Source organism: Calidris pugnax, unplaced genomic scaffold (genome assembly GCF_001431845.1).
Source record: "Calidris pugnax isolate Ruff unplaced genomic scaffold, ASM143184v1 scaffold70, whole genome shotgun sequence".
Classification (NCBI taxonomy): domain Eukaryota; kingdom Metazoa; phylum Chordata; class Aves; order Charadriiformes; family Scolopacidae; genus Calidris; species Calidris pugnax.
The window spans coordinates 9,098,732-9,121,379 of record NW_015090862.1 but is presented as its reverse complement, the minus strand read 5'-3'; the positions used below and the strand labels follow the sequence as shown (position 1 = coordinate 9,121,379).

Sequence of the window (22,648 nt, the reverse complement as noted above, 5' to 3'; positions counted from 1 at the left end):
ACACTATAGCAGTGTAACTCTGAATATATTGTCAGAGGTCACGTATGGGAGTGTTGTTTATTCATGTTTTTAAGCCTTTGGGTGAAACTGTGTAATACTAGTGCAGTATTGAACTTTTAAGAACTCTTGGAAGACTCTTCCTGATTCTTTCACTGTCTCATTAATAATATTTAAACATATTAAATGTTCAAGACTGGCTATAATAATGCTAACAAAATGATCTATTGATGCTCATATGAAACAGAAAGACAAGGAGAAAGCTTTCAATCGTAACAAAGTCCCTATTTCCTTTACATACTTTCTAATTATTCACATCTAAGTGGTGAATAAACTGGGTGGAAAAGTGAAGTAATTTGGTCAAGGTCACAGACTGAGACATGGTGGAGGAGGAGCTAGTCAGGCCTTCCTGACTCATAAATCCATGCAAGGTCTTCAAGATCATGGTTACATGCCACTTTTTGTTTTGACTTGGGATATAAATTGAGACTATGAATTACTCTTTTCAAAGTACGTGGAAATTCTTTGAAAGGCCTTACATAAATGTAAGGTATTGCTGTCATTATTTAATCAAGTTCAGTTATTCCTTAACGTATCCCGAGAAAGCAAGATGAGAAATTTAGAGCTGTCAGTGGCCCAAAGTCTGTCTAACTCTGAAATGGAAATTACTGCAGTATAAAGTGGAGCAGTAGATGCATAATGTAACCAAGCAGTTGCATTTTCAATGTGGGCAGCAGATCCAGATGTTACTATAAAATAGGCTGTTTATTGCTAGAAATTATACATGGAGATTAAAGTTGCAGTAAAAAGAGCTTGCACTGTATTTCTTTGCATAACATGCAATAATTGTTTATGTGCAATGACAAGGTTTACCATTGACACTATAGATAATTTAAAAGTGGTATCTCGGGCATCCAGTTCCATTCACACCTCAGCAGTCCCTTCATGCGTGCTAATTCCATTCAACTGATGGGCAGCCCCAAGTCCATGACTTCTTTTTGCACTGAAAGCCTAACCTCCTGGTGGATTGGCTTTGGATGATTGGGCATTACCAAACTAGAGTGAAAAAGAAATGCAATATCGTTTCTTTGACAAAGACTGATCGCTGGATTGTAGAGCATGTGTGATTAGAGAAGTGACTATTAAAATGACCATCTTTAGCAAACATTTACACATTGGAATTTGTGCACATACGTACGTAGATGCTGTTTCTTCTGAATGTCTCTGTTTTAACACAGGTAGACCACTGCTTGAGAGCAGATTCAGATTACATCTGAACAGGGAAAATAGAAAGCTAGGAAAAAAACCCAAATAAAATACAATACATAATACAATAAAATCTCCTTGGGAATGACTTAAAGACTAAAATCACTCCAAGGAATAATAGAGGGAAATGCAGTGACACATGAAACAAACTGATCATGTAAGAGCATTAAAATAAATGTAAAGATCATGATCAGGAAAAGCAGAGCTTTAGGCTACCATGTTTATTTAACAAACCCTCTGTGATTCGGGAAGAGCTTCTAATGTGTTTTACAGGTGGAAATAGAAGTGAGATGAAAGTGTTGAAGGCTGAAATATCCAGCTTAGTTCTCCCAACACTGAATTTATTTTTCAGTACTCATTTTTTATACTATTTCAAGAATTCGTGCATCTCTGTAGCATTTTGTTTTCATTATATCTCCTGTTGTGCCATAAACTTTAAAAAATTGAAGTTCAAAGATACCAGCTGGGCAAATAGTTATTTGTGTGCACACCAATTGTGGACATGAATTAGGTCAACTGGAAATGTGGTCTTTAATTGTGATACTCTGCATGCATTCTTTGGATCGAAAGTTCCAAACCCAGACTTCCCAAAGACAAAAGAGTCCGGGGCAGGGGGAAAAGTGGGGCAGTAGGGCAGATGCCACTAATAGAGATAAACAGTAGGAGGATGCATAACACTCAGCACAGACTGTGCTTAGAGCAAAATAGATCATTTTCCCATCGTTTAGGGAAGAATGAACTCGGTGTGAATCTCACTTGGTTTCTCTTTGTCTACGCTCCTTAGACAGCACCTCATTTGCTTTCTGCTTTTATTGGCAACCTTCATTTTCACAGGGAAATCGTGTTAGTATATTCATTCTCTAATTGGTTTTGCCTTGTTGCTTGTATTTATATTTCTTTGTTTTAGGAGGTTAACTTTTAAGAAATCCTGTTGAAACTGGGCTTTTTTCCCTGTTCAGTGTTTTTCTAACTCTGTGGCAAGCTTTGTATTAAATTAACTTGGGATCAAGTCCAAAAGTCCTTCTTTAGGTAAACTTCCCACTGAGTTCATCAAAGATTTTGCCTGAAAGAAGACTAAGTAGATTAAGATCACATCCGTGCCTCGCTGTTCAATTTCATATCCAGAATGTCAGTTATGTTATCTTTTTACTAGCAGTCTTCTGACAAGCAGTATTGATAACCTCCTATGGATTAATGACTTGATTCACAGAATAAAGCTTGTTACTATGAAGAAAACATACAGGCTCAGGTTTTCCAGATTATTTAAAGTTTGTTATTGCTATTCTGAAACACGGTACAAAGAGGGAGAGCTGGATTAAATGGAAAGGCTGCAAGAGTCTAAAACAGCATTTATGTTTTCATGTTTCAGATGAATATCGCAAATTGTGCACAGTAGCTGCTCTGCTGCCAGCAAGACCTGAGCTTCCTCCGAGCCGTCCTGAGGTCATCCCTCCACCACTCCTTCCTGGTGTTTACCCTCCTCAACAGCCAGAAATCGTCTATCCATCTCGGGCTCCACCACCTCACGGTAAGAAAGAAATAATAACCTTTCCCTGTACCATTTCCTTTCAGCTTCTTTGAAAATAAGCCTTTCTCAGGAGCAATGGTGCTCCCTTCAGCTGTTGGTATGTTTTGCTTACTTGATGTGGACATATAGTCTCTGGATATCCTTCTAACCATAACTTGGTTACTGGGTATCCTGCAGCAAGTGTATCTCATTGATACTGTTTTCTCTCTTAAGACAGGATTCAAAAATTGCATGCTCACTTTCTGCACTGAGGCCCATCTATTGTAGTAGTTACATTACTGTTATTTTAAGGCTATTGTGAGCTTTGCTGCCTGTCATTATTGAGGAGCATGAATAGCTCTTTGACTAGGTTGTGACAGTCATTTACTCTAAAGAGGTTGGCTGGGAAAGAGCAGCTCTTTCAGGTTGTTTTCCTCACTCTTGCTTGGCCAAGTAGGAAATGTACTGATAAAAAAATAAGTCTACTGGACACGGAGGCTGACCCTATATAAAGAAAGAACTTTTTCAGTGATACACATGGATAGGTTAGGTTTCTCTAGAGCAAGAAGGAAACCAGAGCAGAATACCAGTATGTTCCATATTCTGTCCCTTGCTCAGGGGATTTACTACATACCCATATAGTCTGCAGTAGGCATGTGCCACTTGAAATCATTTGGCATAGCCGCACACTCTTTTGCAAATAAACACAAGCTCATTTTGTCCATGCTCTGTGCAGATGCACTGGCACCAGCTGAAACTATTTAGTCTTGGTTCAGCACCAAGCTGAGCTAATAGGCCTAAGAGGCAAAGTATGTTAACTCAGGCCTGACACTGCACTGACGTAGCTACACAGCTTCTGGTCAGCTGGGAGCATGGACAGAGCCAACTCTCATCTGCCTGCCAAAGACCATATAGGCATACCTTCCAGGGTTATCCCTGTCCTCCTCTCCCTCTGCTATCTATGAAAACCAAGAATTGAACCAGTCGGTCTGCTCTTGGCTACTATAGGATTTAAGGGCATCCCTGCAGTGCCATGTACCCACTTTGCCACTAGCAAAAGTTACTGGGTAACTGGGTAACATGAGCAGACTTAGTCATCTTTTGTCCTGTGAAAGTGGAAAACGAGATGAGGCTTGACACAATGAAAAAGAAAAATCAGTGGTTGCTAGCTGTTTTCAGACAAATCTCTAAGAGTCAAAGTGCCATTTTCTCTTTGCCAATGCTGACTTTACTATGTGTTTCACATTATGATGGAAGGTAAAAGCTGACTTTTAATGGAAAATGTTGCACAAGTTGCAGATTACCAAAAATGATTATTATGAAGTATTAAAATATTTTTGCAACTCTGTTATTTCAGTGATCTTGCCAGTGAACCTCACTGACTATTGCCAATTGTTCCGACATCTCTGCCTTAATGGGCGCTGTATTCCCACTCCTGGGAGCTACCGCTGCGAGTGCAACAAAGGATTCCAACTGGATGTTAGAGGGGAATGCATTGGTATGTGATTTTCTGCTGTAAATCAAAGAGGGGAATTTTGCTTTAAAGAAAAAAAATTATTCTCCACATAATGTAATAACTCTGAGCTCTTAGATAAAACAACCCCCCCCTCCAAAAACAAAACCCAAACAGTAAATATACTTCCAAGAACTAATTGCTTTCAACTGGAAACTTATTTTTACAGCAGTTTTCCTTTAAAACAGTATTTAACAAACTTGCCGCAAAATTATACAGAAGTAAGGATTTCTTATTTTACTAACCTGTGACTATAATCTGTTTATTAGTGATTGCACATGACCTCTTTAAAATGCTACCAGCTCTTTGAGTATGCAAATGACCTATTCTTAAAAAAACCCAACAAAGTAGTCAGGATCTCGGGTTTAGTAACATTTACAAGTCCTTTTTCAGCTCATCAGGAGTATCTTGTTGGGTTCTTGAGCCCTTTAATTTTGGAACTCACCCAGAGGTTGATGATAGGAGCAATGTCTCTTACATACACGATTTTGCTTCTGTCAAAATCTGTGTCTTCAGTGGTGCTGGGAATGAGGAGGTGTGAGATTAAGGCCTCTACCTCTTGCATGTGCAATATCTTGTCGAGTACTCCCTTTCCCCAGCTCCTGCTTAGCTTAGAACATGGGATCCTTTTACTGGGGATTCAGTGGTGTCCCCTTTCCTTTCAGACTGAAGCACACTATTTCTCCAACTACAAACCAATAAAATACCCCTACAGACCCAAATACCTTTCAACCAATGTCTTAACAAAAATATATTGTCTGTGTTTTGCAGATGTTGATGAATGTGAAAAGAATCCATGCATCAGTGGAGACTGTGTGAACACGCAGGGATCCTATATATGCCAGTGTCGTGTAGGATATCAGAGCACAGCAACTAGAACAGAGTGCCGAGGTAAATTACAGTTTTACAGCCATTTCTGTACTATTGTATGCATACCAGGAGAGAAAATAGTTTTTAGGCAAAATTTAACAGGTATATTAAATATAAGGGTTTTTTAAAGAAAAATAAATCAGATATGGCAGTAAAAATTATTAACCTGCCTGAGCTGGCTGTTCACAGACTGGGTTATGAAGACATTTTGTCTTGTACTGAAAGTATTTTGGCACCATTTGTGGCTTTGAAGTGGAAGAGACATCTTTTTTTGAAAAAAAAAAACTATTGAGTTTTTCCTTTACCTATAAAAGACTGTTAAAAGACTAAGAGAGGTGGAGGGAAAGATAAGTCTTCTACTGGGTAGATATAAGAGTACAGTGCCCATGTGTTGTCCCTGCCTACCGTCAAAGAAAGAACTAAATATAAATTACAGCAATGAAAACTTATCAAGGTGTGGAAAAGTAGTGAAGCACTGAGAAGGTCTAGGTGGGGAAGCTGTAGAATCCCTGTTATTGGTGCTATGAAGACCAGGCTCAACAACAGTCCTCATGGTCTTCATCCTGTCTGCCTATGGGAGTGGGGAATGCACAGCTCCTCGGTGGTCAACCATCTGTCAGGGTTCTCTGGCTCCCAAAATGTTCTGGGGTGGAAAATTGACTGTAAAGGTGGATGCAGTCCTTTATACTTAAGTCATAATGAGAGAATTCTGGCAGGAGAATGAATGACTACTTTGATATTCCATAAGAAATGAAGCATCTAAGTGAAACAGGATGTTTAAGTGCTCAGAATCCCAGCTTGTCTTCATATTTTGCTTTCTGCACCAGGTAGAAGGGTTCCTTGAGCATGCACACAGTCTGAACCTGAGAGTTTCTAAAGAGGCAGAGGAAAGCTATCTATATTTGTGTACGATTTTTTTTCTTCTCTTTGCGAATCAGAAAGGTATTTGTGGTGCAAAGCTTACTCCAATCCAGGAGGACATGCAGAGCCAGCACCACTGCTGCATATTGCTGGGAGTATTTGACCTAATTGCTGCCAAACAGCCATGTCGCGGAAGCATCTTCATAGTTCAGCTGACTAGTGGGGAAGGAGTGCTGAAGTGGAGTCTCAGCAGTGATGAATTTACTCATGAGTCATTTTTGTCACACGCTTTTAATTTGACTGATTCATTACACAAACACATGGTTGTCAGACGCCCAGTAGCTTAATGGCATTAAAGTGTGGTCACTTAGCAGTTCCTTTGCAGTCTATGGGAACTGTGCTTGCTTGACAGGCAGTGCAGAAAATGCTAGGATGTGCAGAATCTTTGTTTTCTAAAGGAATTTTTAGGACCCGTTTAGGGAAAAGAAAAAGGCTAGTGGGGTGCACTTGGAAAAATATGCATATAGCACTGGTGCCTGCCAAAATCAGCATTTGTTGTAAAATTACTTTGCATGACTACTTTGTATGTTGAGGTTTTATTTTTTGCATGCACAGATGTGTCTGTGCTGATACGCTTTTGCAAATGTATTCCTTACGTCCATTGCTGAAAAATGAAGTCTCCATAATGACCAGATGTTTATCTATTCCTTGTTCTGAGGTTCCAGGAGAGGTTTTTTTTCTGCATGATGAGTCTGATGACTGATTAAACATTGCAGTCTGTATTGCAAGCTACTGATGCAACCATTATTAGAATCCCTTATAATTCTAGTAGGAGTTTGGCTGAATAAATATGTTAATTGGAGACATAGATGAGTAAAGTTGTCACGTTATGATTAGTGATCAAAATAAACAATGCTTTTCAATTGCAAATGAGAAGATGTAAAATGGACCTCAAAAAACATGAAATTTTGTGATGGTTACCCATGAATATATGGGAGTCAAAGCTTTAACAGCTAACTTACTATGATCTACCTGGCGTTTCTGGGAGAAGGAGGCCAGAACTTACATGGAGATGGCAGCAATTATGGACATTTCAGAGCGAGGGGAGCTTTGCTTTTTGAGTTTCTCTGAAGGGGGAAGGGGAGGGAAGAATAATCCACAATGTTTTTTCATAATCTGAAAATTCGAAATGTAACATAAACTAGTGGTGGGTCTCTGGTCAGCTGTGTGATGCTGTAGCTTTTCTGCCAGTCCTAAGGAAGAAAGCTAGTGGAGTAGCTGAAGCCAGGCTCAGGTACAACCAAGTGCCACAGAAGTTGGGGGAAAGGGACTGAGCAGAGAGAAAATTCACTTGCATTTGTGATTGATGATGCTTGTTTATCAAATGAGGGGAGGTTTATCGCCTTCACGCTTTTGCTAGAAGTCAAGAGGGTTGCAGGCTGCCACTGCGGTGCGATGTCACTTGAGCAGCTCTCACTTCTGCTGGCCTGGTTGTTTGCTTGCAAAATAATTGTTTTCAGGGATTTCTCAGCAGCTTCCCGGAACTACTGTGCTGCTAAGAACGCGAATACAGGTTCACAATTTTGAGAGGCATCAGTTCCGCCTCAGATAGGTGCCTAGAGAGCAGGGGCATTTGGGAGGACACCCCATGTTCCACTTCTTTGTGAAGCACAGTAATGCACTTCTGCAGAGAGGGCCTGGGGAAGGGCACCCCCAGGATATTTGGGAAGACAGTGTGCTTGCTCGATAGATAGGTCTGCATGGGCTGGTTGAGATCTCTGTGAGCGGAGTCCCCTGTGTGCAGGAATCTCTGGGAGATGGTCCAGGCCTTGATGGAGAACACTGAGCAATCTGAAAAATGTCTAGACAGTCTGTCTCAGCATCTCCTCTCCCCTCGTTCGGAGGAGAGGGAGAGCTGCCAGCCTTGTGTGATATCACTATTCAGGTCCTCCAAAGCACTTGCCAAGCACCTCCTGCAGAGAGAGGGAAATGAGGAGCTGATGTTTCAAATATAAAATGAGCAGGAGAAATATCTTCTGAGGTGGGAAAGTCTTGAACTTTCCTGTTATCTTACAAAGCAGCAGCAAAAGAAAAGCTTCCCTTGTCTTTCCTTCAGTAGTTAGCTATTGTTAAGTTAAACTTCAGTAAAAATATTTTCATGATGAACAAAAATGCAGAAAAAAAACAATTGAAAGAGTCTGATTCTTGTTAGAGCAAGCTGCAGGGTAATATTCACTGAAATTCTTTCACAGCAACTTGAAATTCTAAAGCTGATGAACATTTTCCACCCCTAAAACATTCAGTTATGGAAATCAAAATAAATCATTTTTTAGGTGAATACAGTTTCCGTGTAGGGTTAAAAACCTAGACCAAGGGAAAATGGGAAAAATTCCTCTTGAATATGAAAAAGAAAAACTCCAAAATGTTATTTATCTTTTTGGTTGACTTTCAGACATTGATGAATGTTTACAGAATGGTCGTATCTGTAATAATGGACGATGCATAAATACAGATGGCAGTTTTCACTGTGTGTGTAATGCTGGCTTTCAAGTGGCAGCTGATGGGAAAAACTGTGAAGGTAAGACTTTTCTGAAGTTACTCCATATTAGTAATTACAGTTGCAAGGGGTTATTCACATCAATGAAAAAGAAAAGGACCTCTGCTTGAGGGAGGAGGGGGGAAGAAGGGGAAGGAACAAGGAATCAAATTTCTAAATACCTTTTGTTGTATCTGGGAGGGCAAGTAAACTGTCTTTTGCAGCCAGTTCTGGAGCCTTGGCTTGGCAATCCTCAACGGGATGTCTGTCCAGCAGGAGAAATAGCACATACCAGTATCGCAAAATACAGTTTCTTTGATGGGAGTGGTACATTTCAAACCGGAGCACGAGTCACATGCTGCCTGATTTTACTGTGTGTTTAACAGTATGCTTTATGGGATCTTACTGGGTGACTAGCAATGTGTTTTATGTAGATGCAGTCTGGTCTGACCCATAAAAACTGTTTTAAGAAAAATTTGTAAACATAATTGATGTGTTCCTACCTCCCAGACCTTTAGTAAAGGGGGGAAAAAGAAGAATGTTCTTTATCATGCTTCCCAAGGTCCTTGGGAGGGTTCCCAATGATCTATTCATACGTTAAAGGAATTTCAAGCACTGTTCTTAGAAACATTTTTGGCAGAATATTATCTCAGTGATTCAGCTCAAAGACTTAATGCCAAAATTCCTGGTTGGGATAGATACACGATTTTTTTTTTAAATCATAAATTATTTTTGTCTGACTTAGCCTGCAAATAAAAAGAAAACACACCATGTCTAGAAGTGTAGTTTCTGTCCAAGACAGCTGCAATATTAAGGAAAATAGCACGATTCTGAATATATTGTAATGTCATTATGATCCAGTGATTTTATGTGCTAGTAGTGATTCTGTTAATCCTTGGTAGAGACAGACATTTTAAGACTTTGTTTTTCCTGACTCTTTTTTAGATGCAGTTTAGCACTATAAGCTGCTTTTTAAATATATTATTATGGAACTATATTGACTAAATATATTTTGAAATTAATATATTTTGGACCAAAAAACTTGATTCTGATTTCTTCCTTTCCCACCAAATACCATGTGCTAATAGTAATAAGAACCAGGACATCGGCAGTCTGGTAAAACATTTTTAATTCCATTGCACATGTTGCCAGAATGTCTGTTGCATCCACTTATGAAACAGTTTCATCTCTGGCAGTGTAATGCACTGAGTTTTGTTCTTAGGAATACATGTGCACACACACTAATCAGTATAGACCATGGCATTGTGCCATACCTTAGTGTAATTGTGCATAGTCCTTTAGATGAAACTGCTAAATAGTGCTGATTTTTTTTGGATGTAAATCCAAAACTAATTTCATTTGCACCAGGATGAAATAAAGACTAAGAGGATATAAAAGCTTACTCAAAATTCTCTGAATTCTGTGCTTGCCTTTTTTTTTTTTTGGTGTGAGTAGCTGTGCAGGGTTCAGAATAGCAGTGTCTGGGACCTCCACCTTTTCTTATTTGAATCCTTCATGCTATGCCATTAAGTCAGAGTGTGTATAATGCTAGTATGAAGCTATGATTAGTAAGTACCGTCCTATATGACCTGTCATGCTGAATCCAGGGAAGGGGTAGGTTTTATTTTACATGGAAGTTGATGATGAAAGTGCCCACAGAATGCATGCTTGAACACAGTGCTGAGAAGTCTCCCACATCATAAATCTTAGATTCAGCCAGTGGAGGTTACAAAAGTTTTCACTCCAAACACAAATGCCCAGTACTTGCCTTTCAAGGTGATCTTAGCAACATAAAATTGTGTTTTTCATTCTAGCTGGGAGGCTGCTTCTAACCTAGCATCTATTTACATGAAGATTCCAAACCCTCTTCAGTTACACACTTTTCTCACTTTTTTAGGGTTTTTACGAACTGGCAGTTCTTAAGCTGTCCAGTTTCTCATCTGTTTTTCATTCTCTTTGCTCTTTTTGGATGCATACTGTTATATGCTAATGATTCATTATGAAAAAACAGAGTCATTGCTTCGACACATCCTCTAGGAGAGTGTACTATGTCCCATCATATGTTTCTGATCATCATATACTTCTGACAACTCAGAAAGAAATAAAGTTTATCTTTTGGATATAACTAGTAAGAGTTCTTTTACTGAAACATTATGAACATTTTGTCTATTATGTACATTTTCAGATATGGATGAATGCAGCATAAGGAACATGTGCCTCAATGGGATGTGCATCAACGAAGATGGCAGTTTTAAATGCATTTGTAAACCAGGGTTCCAGTTAGCATCTGATGGACGCTATTGCAGAGGTGAGCACAGTAAATTATGGGTTCTCCACGCTTGAGTCATATCCCTGTGTTAGTTTCAAGAATCACCTTATTTCCTTGCTGTGCTCCTTGGGGACAAGAAACACCGGGCAGAGTTCTCGTCAGATATGCTTTTTTAATCAGCTAGAATGACTTGTCATTGTGCAAGACAGTACTAAGTCTTCTCCACAGTGTTGAGCAACCGCCCTAACCAGCCAGTGGGAAATATTCTTTGAACAAGGACTGTGTGATCTGACCTAGTTAAACTCCAGGGTTTTTTGCCTATGAGGTCTTCTGCAGTTTGGTTCCAGTATATCTCACTTTTGTTTTTTTAAAGGTTTTCTGCCTTTGGCCAGTCAAATGTCCTGGCTCGTTACCTCATTGCGTTTTTCCTCCCGTTGCTGCCTGGGTGTTCCTAGTCAATAGAGCATCTCTGAGGAGTGCCCAGCACCCTGTGTGACCAGGATGCAGACATGAGCACCACAGCAAGATTGTCTTTTCCGTTTGCTGCACTTGCTCAGCAATACCCCCTGTGGGAGACACTACAGCGTTCTGGTTGCTCATTATGTCATCAGAGTTTCCGTTCAGTCCCGTCAGGAACTGGAAGTTTTGTGTGTATAAATCTTCATGTTTCAACAAGTTTTATAGGCACAAAGCAGAAGTCAAAATAAGGAATAAACAGGTCCTGGGCCAAGTTACTTACAGTTTTCTTTTGAAAAATTTAAAATCTTTTGAATTTTGCAGTCAAGGCAGAAAAAGTGCGTGCTTACACTTTGGCAAATTTTAGAAGAAGTCATGCCAGATTATACAGCACCATCTTTTTGTGACCAATAACAAAAGTAAATATTTGAATAAATAATTAGGTTTTGAGAGTTACTGACATGAAAGGTAAATTAATTTGGATCCTGTTGCTTCTTGAACATTGTACTGGTCTTAGGTCTGAACTGTGTGGTGTCCAAACATAGACTTTAGATCCAAACCAGGACAATAAATACAGTAATATATCTGGAACTTCTCTTGCATTTGATAACTTTTGCAATAGGTGTTCAGGACAGTGCTACACAGCTTTCAGGTGGGAGAATCATGTATTTCTAATAAGAGACAACCCCATCCTTGTTTTATAATAGGGTTGTTTCGATTATGAGAATGGATTGTTCTTTAGTTTCTCAAATGTACAAATGTACAGATCCATGGAAGTGTCTCCTTAGCATAACAGCTGTTGGCTGTGTTGGCTGCAGCCTTCACAAACCTAGCACAATCAGCTTTCTGTTCTTACCTGTTTTCCAAGTGGTAGGTGGATGTCTGTGCTTTGCTAGTGCTTATTTTCCATCTGGTCTATGTGTGGGACAGCAGCAAGACTTGGTCTCAGATTGGCAGGGAATAAGTTGATGCCCATCAGGTCTTGGCACATCAGCTGGTTGTGTTCCCAAAGACCACTGGCTGCTCTCTATGTTGTTAGCAGGGATGTGACTCACTGGTGCAAGCTCAGCCCAAATGCTTTTCTTTATTTTTGCCTTGGGCATCGTTTGGGGTTTTTTCTTTTTTTTTCTCTTTCTTTTTTTTTTTTTTTTTTTTTACATTGGTCTGTGCACTGAAATACCATCCAAGAAGATGGTATGTAAATTGCTTCAGACTACTTAAAAAACAATGATACTCAACTTCACAGCTCTGTTACATGCCTCCTGGCGAAACAGAAGTATGGATACAGCCAAAAAGGGGTTTCTGGCCCTAGAGAAATGTTACTTCTGTGCATCAAAGGAAGAATATTTGAAAATTATCCAAAATTGCAGGCAACTCAACTGATTTCTACTGAAAATTGGAACAGAATTTATAGTAAAATAAAGGATTTCTCCCACTTCTTTTCAACAATTACAGTAAGCCTTTTTCTCTATGAATGAGCATGCAAACATTCATTATGTATTAAAATTGCTACTGGGTCAAAATCAAACCAGATTTTGAGACCTTGACACCCAAATTACACTTTTTCCCAACTTCGAATTTGTCTCCTTTCTTCCACTTCCCCAAAGTATCATGAAATAATTCCAAGGAATGTAGTGGCTAGAGAAAACACAACTCTCTGGTAAATGTCTCCAGTCATATTAGTAAAAGTTTAAAAGCTTGATCTTTAATAATGTCCTTTCCTGTACAGAGTAGGTAACTTCTGTCGTACAGAATGGTTAGCCTTTGGAACACTCATTGTTCACACTGCATATCCTGAATTTGTGAAGTGAATGCACTGAGATCTTATACGAGCTTAAACTTGAAGCTTGTGCTTGCACATGCAGTTAGTGCCCGTGCATATTGGGAATGTGTGTATGCACAAACTGACATTTCTGCAGTGAATTGGCTACCTGTCTGAGCAGTTTTGATACGGAATTGAATATGTGTTTTTGCCAAACTCTTTAGGGGATCAACAAGGAATATAAGAATTTCAGCGTACAACACATTGCTCCTATAAACATCTTATTTGATGAAATCTAAGCTGAATTTTGAACTATGAAGAAGAATTTCTAACCCAAAGTTGGGGATACTGTAAATGACACTTAGCTCCATAAAACTGGAATATATGTATAAGTACAGGGCATATGCTTGGCTGTCTGGTAAGAAATTCCACTCAGGCTTTATGAAGTAACATGCCAAAAAGGAGTGTTACACCATAGTCTTGTGTATTCCATGTAATATAAGACATACTAAACTTATTCACCATTAGCTTCTTTTGCTGATGATTTGCTGATGATTTTGCAGAAATACTTACGTCAGCCAGGCAGAGGTTTAAAGCAGGATTTTTGTTCCACACATTGTTTCATCTTGAGACAAACAGGAATTCCCCAATTTGAAAGCTCTTGCAAGGCAACTGAAAGTGGCAGTTCAGTAGTCTGAGTAAATTTTTCCTGGTTAAAATTCGAGGACTTAGTGTACTGAGCTGGCACTACTGAGCAAGCTAAACAGAAAAGGCAAAAACTCATTGGACATAGAGAATGAATCCATCAGGTGGTTTTCCAGAACCAGGTTGAGGTATTCTGGCAAAAAGTCAGAAAAACGGGTATTTTTGAAGTTGTCCAAATGGCGACTTTTGCCACAGAAGACAGCGTAGCCTTGTCAAGGTTAAAAATTTGGACTTTATGCTTGCATGTGCAGTTGAATTACTGGGTGGAATCTCAGCCCTGGTAAAAGCAGAGGCTCCATCTTTAACGGAGCTAGCCTTGCAGCTGATCTGTGTAATTCTAAGTGACCCACTTTACCTTTCTATAAAGCATCTAGAACAGTATTTTCAACACTTTTATATATTGATGCAAAAGAAAATGGATTGCACATTTTACTTCATATTAACTTCCAAAATCTTTTTTAAAAATTAACTACAGGAAAAGGAAAAAGCGTAACTTTGCCTTTCTGTTTCTATAAGTAACCTTAAAAAAGGAAAGCTAGTTCGTTTTTTAATTTTATTTTTTTCAGAGAACTTGTATCTGTCAAAGAAGTTCAGTGTTATCTAACAAAATAACTGTCTACACTGTTAAATAGTATGGGCATGTTTTGTAGACCCAACTCTGTTTTTACTTACACAGAGTAAGGACTAAAGAGGGAAAAGCATTTAAGATTTGCTTGAAACAGAACAAAAGATTGCAGGATGAAGTAGAAATGAATTGAGCCCATGTACTTAAATATAACTTCTATTTTAAAATGCAGTTTGAGAAAGGAATCTTGGATCATACAAGCCATGTTTTATGCCAAACAACACAAACTAAGTAAAACACAGAGGTGTTTCACTCTCAATTTGCCCTTTTAAGGTCAGAAAAAAGGAAATTGTCACACACACTGTCTCTTGTATATATTATGGAGAGTTGTTATGAAGTGATTCTTTTATAAAGGTTATACATACTTCCAAACAATATTTTAAACACTCCTTTTCTTAATCACTTAGAAAATAACGGCGTGCTCTCTGTGTCTAGAGAATGATCTTACTATTAGCAGGATACACAGCCTATATAATTTTTTCATTAATTTGACATCTCTTTGTGATAGTCTAATATTATAAGGTTTCACTCTTGTGTCTCATTGCTAAGGGCCTTATTGTTCAATCTGCTATTGTTGGGCAAAGATGGTGGCTTGTGCTCAGCAATTGCTGAGGGCTCAAATCATTAACAAATTCCTTTCAAGGCCAGAGTGCAGTCTGTCCATTGAAAGTTTATAGAACGGGCTGTAACGAGCTTTTGATAGGAAAACCCAATTGTCATGTAGATCACCAGAGAGACACTACATGCAGGCAGGGTCTGACAGTGGACATTCAGATGTACTTCCAAAAACTTAACCCGCAGCAGGAGGAAGGGAAATTCTTTTGTGGCCCTGTGAAAGCACCTTGTAGGGGGGTGAAAGATTCAATTTGCTACCTGGACTGATTTCTTACAGCATAAGCTGTTAACACAGGAAGGGAATACCCTGTTACACACTACAGAAGTCCTTTGTCTCAGCAGTCACAGTTTCCTCCTTCCTCTGATTATGCTTTTGCTTGAATGACCCTTAAATCAGAATATGTACCTCTTGGGAACAAGTTAGGAAAACGTAGTCCCTTTTTGCTCTCCAAAGAGAGTGTAGTTATTTTGTTCTGTTTATTTCTCCTGAATTTTGCATTTTCTTCTTCTTCCATTTCACAGAATCAATTAATCATTATTCTTAATGAAATCTTTACTTGAAAACTAGTTTCCATTTACACTTGATATTTTTGTATAGGATACATTGAAAATAAGCTGCACAAATGCAAATTTCTGCCAGGTATTGAACACTATGAAATTTAATTTCTAATAAAGCTCATTTTGTTCTCCAACAGACATCGATGAGTGTGAGACAGCTGGAATATGCATGAACGGGCGCTGTGTGAACACTGATGGCTCTTTCAGATGTGAATGCTTCCCTGGCCTTGCAGTAGGACTGGACGGACGCGTGTGCGTCGGTAAGACAAGCTTAATATGTGGCGAGTCACAATTAACCAACATTGAAGCATTAATGCTAGTCTGATGGACCGATCAAGTTTGAATGTAGAATTTACCGTTTCGTCATGGTTTGGTTAGTGGTAGTTATAGTGGATACTAACAGCTTGGAGATATTTACTGCCATAGTCCATTTTGCTCTTTTTTTTTTTTCCTTTGCATTGGAAAAGAAAAAATGCATGGGCCAAATCACAAGGTCAGGGAGACTATACAGCACAGTGCTGTTGGAGGCAAGTAGTGCATATGGGTTTTGAGTAGTAGAGAATTTGCCCCATTTCTGTCAATGTAAAATTCTTCATTTGTCACTAAGCTTAAAGATTTGATTGCTCTTTCACCTCTTTTTAAAGTGGGACACATAAATTTTTCCACTTCTGCCTGTTTCTCTACAAGTAAAAGATGTTTGAGGTGTTTGATTTTAAAATTCTAATGTGTCTGACAGTCATTATGGGCTAGTCTTTAAAAAGTGAGAAATGTCACCCCTGGATCTGAAAAGACAAACATTTTAAATCTTACCACTGGAATATCATTGCTCACTTTTTCTTTGTTTTTTACAAGTAAACAAAGATCTTTTTTAATGACAGAGTGAGTATTTCGGGCTTTTTTCCTGATGCAAGTTTTTCTTTTTCTCTCATTCTACCTTTTTTCAAATATGAAATGAAAACAAGAGCTTTAGTATGGCCTTAATGGGCTTAATCCAGGGTATTGCACCAGTGGTGATTTTAGCCGTGATGAGTCAGAGACAACTGACAAGTTTGGGAGAGGGAGAGAAAATACTTCTCGTTAAAATCAAATCAGTCCTCTAACTGTCAGACTAAAGGAAACAGTACTAAATTTTTTCAGGAGTTTTGAGATATACATGTTTCTAGCTCTGAGATCCTGCCACTGGGCCTGTCAAGTTACAATGAGTAATGTCCCTGTCACACGGCAGAGACTTTGTCCCTTTTCCCTATGGCTTCTTGCTAGATCAAGATTAAGTGTTGCTTGTTCCCCTAGCAGTTCACTAATGCATGTTAAGTCATTAAATGCAGTAACTAGTTTGTATGTCTGAACTCAGGAGCGTGAGGAAGAATAACTTCCTGTCCTGAGCAGAGTGAGAGTATAGGTGGGTGAAAAGCATAGGGAAATGGTGAAAGATGTTTTGTTTTGACAGATATTTTACAGTGTTTATGACACCCGAGCTAGATTTGATACTTGTTATAATTTATGGCAGTATAGTTGGCTGTGGCAGGATTAAGAGAGATTTCTTTCCTCAGATACACATATGCGAAGCACATGCTATGGTGGCTACAAGAGAGGACAATGCGTGAGGCCATTAACCGGTGCAGTTACAAAATCCGAGTGCTGTTGTGCCAGCACTGACTATGCCTTCGGGGAGCCTTGCCAGCCCTGCCCAGCACAAAATTCAGGTACAGTGTACTTATGGGTATATATTCTAATCTAAGCTTTATGTTGATCAACTGTTTTTAGAAAGATAAAGTACAGTTTTGTGTTAACATTGCACCCTAAATCAGAAGGGTTAAGTAGTCGTATAATATGTTATGTATTTTGAGCAATCCACTATTTTGCGTGTTGGAAGAGTACAGGAGAGAATTTTTTGAGGCAACAGTAAATGGCAATATCTGGGTCCAGAGTTGTTCCATGCATTAAAACAGATTTTCAAACAAGAAACTCTATTTTGATAGATGCAGATAACAACAAATGTAATTTTGACTTCAGGTTATTCATGGAAACATCCTGAGTAATTCATATATTCAATTCCTTATGTACACCTGTCAGTCAGATGTTTGCTGCCTGAATTCTACATCCTTCAAGTAATCTGAAATAACTTGTACACTAGGTAGGCTTTGGATAGTCAATGCAAAACCAAACGTCCAGTTAAGTCAGTTGAGAAGTCAGATGTAGCATTTCTTTGAGCTTTGAGTGGCGAACAGAAGTAGAGTTCTTAAAGAGAGTTCTTAAACAGAGTAGAGTTCTTAAAGAGGAGCATTGTATCGGAGAAACTGAAAAAAATTCCTGAAAGGAGGACATTTGTCTCTGTGCTCCTCAGAAGCTCTTTGCAGAAATTCCAACCATTCTAGACTAAAAATATTGCTGATGCATGTCCAGATCCGGTCAGCTTTCACATACGGTGGCAGTGATTATTTGATTCAAGCAGGGTACATATTAATCTGCTGGTTATGATATTACTGGGATATGTGTTGCATGTGATTTTCCTTAAAGAAAAGACAGCTAATTCCATACGTATGTTTAATATTTATTAATTTTAGCAGTTTAATTATTTGGGCTGTTACTAAAGTGCAAATAATTGGAAAATGCTCACCTACCTGGCAACAATTAATGCTGATCTGGCTGTCAGTTTATTCTGTTAATTGTTCTGAACTGAAAAGAAGAATTTGAACTTAGTGGTAATTGAGATACTTGTGATACTTTGATACATAGTTTAATTTTTATTTTTTTTAAGGATAAGAGATCCTTGATCTGCTATGAATTTCTTGAAGACGCTCTTGCTAAATGCAGTTAAATATGGGCTAGATTTATAGGAAAACTTTTTCTGATTCCTGTTCACTTTGAATGTGCACCTTGAGCAAGGGCTTGGGCATATGAGTTCTGGAGAATCTTGCTGTGAATATGTTACGGTTCATTTGCGTGGGAGGGCCAGCATGAAGTTTATGTCTATTCCTAAACGCGTCAGTTAACCATGTGAAGTTTTTGCTCATCCATCTTCATGAGCAGATGCAGACCCTGAATCTGCTAAACTGTTTCACGGGTTCAGAACACTGGAGGCTATTAGTTTTTTTAGAATAATTGAAAGGCGCGTTATTTCATTTGAATAATTAATTGGCATATTGTAAATTGTGATGCTGAAAGCAATGAGCTAAGAAAGAAAGAAAGAATATTCCAGTAAATATTTTAATATTTTTTTCAGCTGAATATCAGGCTTTGTGCAGCAGTGGAACTGGCATGACTGCTGGAGGAAATGGTAAGATCACCTAATGTAATTCAAACTATAGCAGTTCTGGCTAAAAGTGTTACCTTGATATCTTTAATTTGTTACACGTGCTGGTGGGGATGATGGCAGGAAAGAATAGCAGAAAGGCTTATTCAGATGTCTGTTTACAACACATTAGAATAATTTAGGATGAAATGAGTGCAGCACACCATTTCACCAGTGCACCCTCTCTGTTTTATGCCATAGAAGGCATGTGAGTGCCGTTATAAAATAATTGTAAATCTGTGAGAAGTGTTATTACTTACATGACTTAGAAGTCATAATATCTAAGTCATATTTGCACATTTCAACTGAAATAATCCTGAAGAATAAAGCCATGTTGAACAATGAGCTTCCTCCCATATTTTCATCTGTCAAAACGGCTAGGCTGACAGTTAGGTTAATTACAGAGAAGGAGGAAGCGATTACAATAAAAGCTTTGTAGTCGTAGAACTGCGAAAAACTGCAAACTCAGCCAATGCTCACTAGTAGATTTGCAGGCGGTAAAAAGGGAAAAAGCATTTGGAAAGGAGGGATATTCATGCTTTGGAGAGTAATGCCATCTGGAAATGCCGTGAATTGAGAGATACAGGGGCATATTAATACATGTGCATCTCTAAATTTTAGACCTCAGTCTAATATCCCAGCTCTTATTTACAGTTACAAGTGTCTTAAATGTCTACGGGCTAGAGATGGTCTTAAGTCAGTGTGAAAGGGAGGCTTTTTTCTCTTGAGCATAAATATTTAGGTGTGAAGCCCATAAAAGCCCCTAATCAGGACTCCATGATTATAAAATACGAAGCAGCAAATGTTAGTGATACTGAAAATCGTTTTCTAGTTTGAACAATTAGTGCCCACAGCCCCTTAACAAATGAGTCTCATTTTTTGTTTTTGATTTTTTTTTTACCTTTATGTAGATATTAATGAGTGCTTACTGGATACTGATCTCTGTCCAAATGGAAGGTGTGAGAATCTGCATGGAACATACAAATGTATTTGTGACCCTGGATATGAAGTGGATTCAACTGGGAAAAACTGCATTGGTATGTAATGTCCCATTTTTCATTTTGAAGTTTGATGCTTGTTTTTATCCTCCACCTTTTTTTTCCATGTTTCATCAGATCCACTAGCTGCTTTTCTGATACTTCTGGACGTTTCTGCTGAATTCTTGTTTTAATTTCAGTGCTTTGCAATGCTCATAAAATACTGCGCTGAGGGGCTGTAAGGGACCATTGCCATCAGTGACTCAAATCATTGGCAACTAGGCAATAAACATCCAGTTCAGTTAAGTCCACTGAATATGCACTCTGCAGTACCAATGTTTCTCAAAATCAGAAGCAGCCAGATCCTTCAATTACAATGCACCACAGGGAGGATTTGGGATCATCAATGTGCTAGGTGCCTCCAAAAGCAGGGGATTCAAGTGAAAATCCCAACTGATCATAAGAAGATAAGCATCCTGTATGCTACAGAAGGCTTAGATGGTTTCTCCCAACTCTGACTTCAGGGAAAATTACCTTTCAGCTTTCAGACAGGGTTATTGGTTAACTGTGTTAAGTGTACTGGCCAGACACAGGAATATTTATTGTCATTGAAAGCACCAGCAGAATCTGATGGCATGGTGTCTCTAGCTAGGGATGATTTCCTGTGCTGTTCAAGTGAAAAAAATCTAAAACCAAATTTTTCATCACAGAAAAACTGAAATAAGTTCTTCTTACTTCTTAGAGGTGACTAGTGCAAGCACTGTGGCATGGGATGAAAAGAATGCAAATAAGTAGCTGTCCAGGCTCTTCTCACACTATCTGGGATATAAAAAAAATACAAATAAATCAGATGCCTGCAGGCTCCTGTTACAAATTTTAATTCTGGCAATTCTCTTGTTCCGTTACATGGTCCCATCAAAAGCCGATAACTTAAAATCCTTTACATTCCTTTCTTCTTCTTTCTTCCATTGGTGCATTGTTCCAGACCTTCTCGGCACAAATAATTAGAAATTTCTTTTGGTTTCCTGTTAAAATTTATTTATTACCATTTTATTACAAGTTGATGTTCTACTAATATTATCCTTTGACTCAGCATTGTGTCAGCGCTTATCCCCAAAGTATTTATAGAGTCATAATATCCTTTTTCAAACTCTGTTGGCTAAACTATCCAAATCCACACTCAGTCTTTTCATAAAAGCAGAGGCTGCAGCCTTGTCTTGAAAATGACTGATATGACCAGTATACAATGTTCTGATGAGGTCTAACCAGTGCCTTCTGTAGTCGTGGCAACAGTTCTCCATTACCCGTAGGAACGTCCTGCCTAAATTGATTCTATGAGAGTTAGTCTTTTCTCAAATCGATGTTGTAAGTTGGGATCCAAGTCAAACTCTAATCAGGAGTTACATCCAGAGTTTTCTCTTCTCGATAGCCTTTAACTGATGAGTTCTGGTTTATAGCATGTTATTGTCATCGGTCCCTAGTTGCAAGGTTTTGAACATCGGTGTTTATATTTCATCTTATTTCTCTCCTTCACACGTCAAGATAAATTTAGTCTTGCATGATTCTCTGTATTGGTAATAACTTCCATCTCAGTGTTGTCCACAATTTTTGATCCCATTCATTTTTTATTTCTCCATTGCAATGAATATTTTATAGGACCAGTCCCAAGACTGATCCCTGAAAGGCATTGCTAATATCCTCTCTCCATGGTGATTACTCCCCTTTTTAATATACCCTACTGTAATCTCCCCTTCAGCCAGTCCTGGAACCACCTTAAAGTTCTTAAATTCCTCCCTGTTATCTGCAGCTTACATAATAATTTTATTTGGGTTCTGTATTCTCTACTTAAACCTAAATAGCTTAAGTCATCTGTGTTATCCCAGGCTAAACTATTCACTATCTTATTTTAAAAAAAACAACAAAAAAACAAAACCGAAAAAAGAGTTGACCTATCTTTGATAAAAGTCATGCTGTAATTCATCCCATTTTCCCATTTGTTTCTTTGGCTTTAATTATCCATGTCCCATTTCAGTGTCTGCCTGCAGCTTATGGCATCCCTTCTTTTCTCCCCATCCATCTGTGAGTTTTCCAGCTGCTCCCCAGCCCACCCTGTTGTAGTCCACATCCATGCTCCATCACAGCTGTTTCCCATTCTTCCATAATGTTCCACCTGGCCCTCTCTCAATTTTTCTGAACTCCTGTGAAGCTTCCCACACGGTCTGTTTTATTCTGCAAATCTCCCTGCTTTTCCTCGCACTTTTGCTGTTCCCAGCTGCTGCACTGATCCTCTTGAGTCTTCCCAACTTCTCTCAACACTTTATGAGGCCTCTCTAACTTAGCCAATTGTTCCTGTCTACTCTCTGGGTCTCTCCTGGTCTTCACCTGCCATTTGTGGCCCATTGCCACCTTCTTGCAACTTCTCTCTAATGACCACAACTCTTCCAAAGATCTCCTAAGGGCTATTGAAATTTAGCACTAGCATTTCTATTTAAATTTTTCACCTCTGAAGCAAGTGTAGACTTACATTGGCCTTGCTAACCATAACATCTAAGACAGTTCAGAGCCAGCTTGGAGAAAATCGTGATTTAAAGACCAGGATGACCAGCAAACCTTTCCAAACCAATCCTCTCGTCATTTCTTTCATGACTGTGGGGGCTGCTGTACAGGGAATCAGAGACTGCATAGACCTATTCCACAATAGGGTAGATGAAAGTGTGATCCTCAGCTTTATTTTGAACCATGGTTTGGCTGTTGCATGTTATGTATATGTGTAGAAAGGAAGTACGAGCTCTTATAAAAGCAAAGCAGCCTGCTAAAGAATAAAGCATAGGAAAAAGTC

General features: G+C 38.8%; 1 protein-coding gene across 2 annotated transcripts in view; it reads left to right on the top strand.

The window, feature by feature from the left end:
- Nucleotides 1-22,648, top strand: part of FBN1 (fibrillin 1) — a 153,327-nt gene that overhangs the window by 67,084 nt on the left and 63,595 nt on the right. For both annotated transcript variants that reach the window (XM_014944426.1, XM_014944427.1), the window contains exons 11-19: nt 2,633-2,791; nt 4,128-4,268; nt 5,055-5,174; nt 8,467-8,592; nt 10,736-10,858; nt 15,678-15,800; nt 17,091-17,243; nt 18,764-18,817; nt 19,744-19,869. In XM_014944426.1, coding sequence (XP_014799912.1) covers nt 2,633-2,791; nt 4,128-4,268; nt 5,055-5,174; nt 8,467-8,592; nt 10,736-10,858; nt 15,678-15,800; nt 17,091-17,243; nt 18,764-18,817; nt 19,744-19,869 — 1,125 coding nt within the window. The remainder of the gene's footprint in view (nt 1-2,632; nt 2,792-4,127; nt 4,269-5,054; nt 5,175-8,466; nt 8,593-10,735; nt 10,859-15,677; nt 15,801-17,090; nt 17,244-18,763; nt 18,818-19,743; nt 19,870-22,648) is intronic.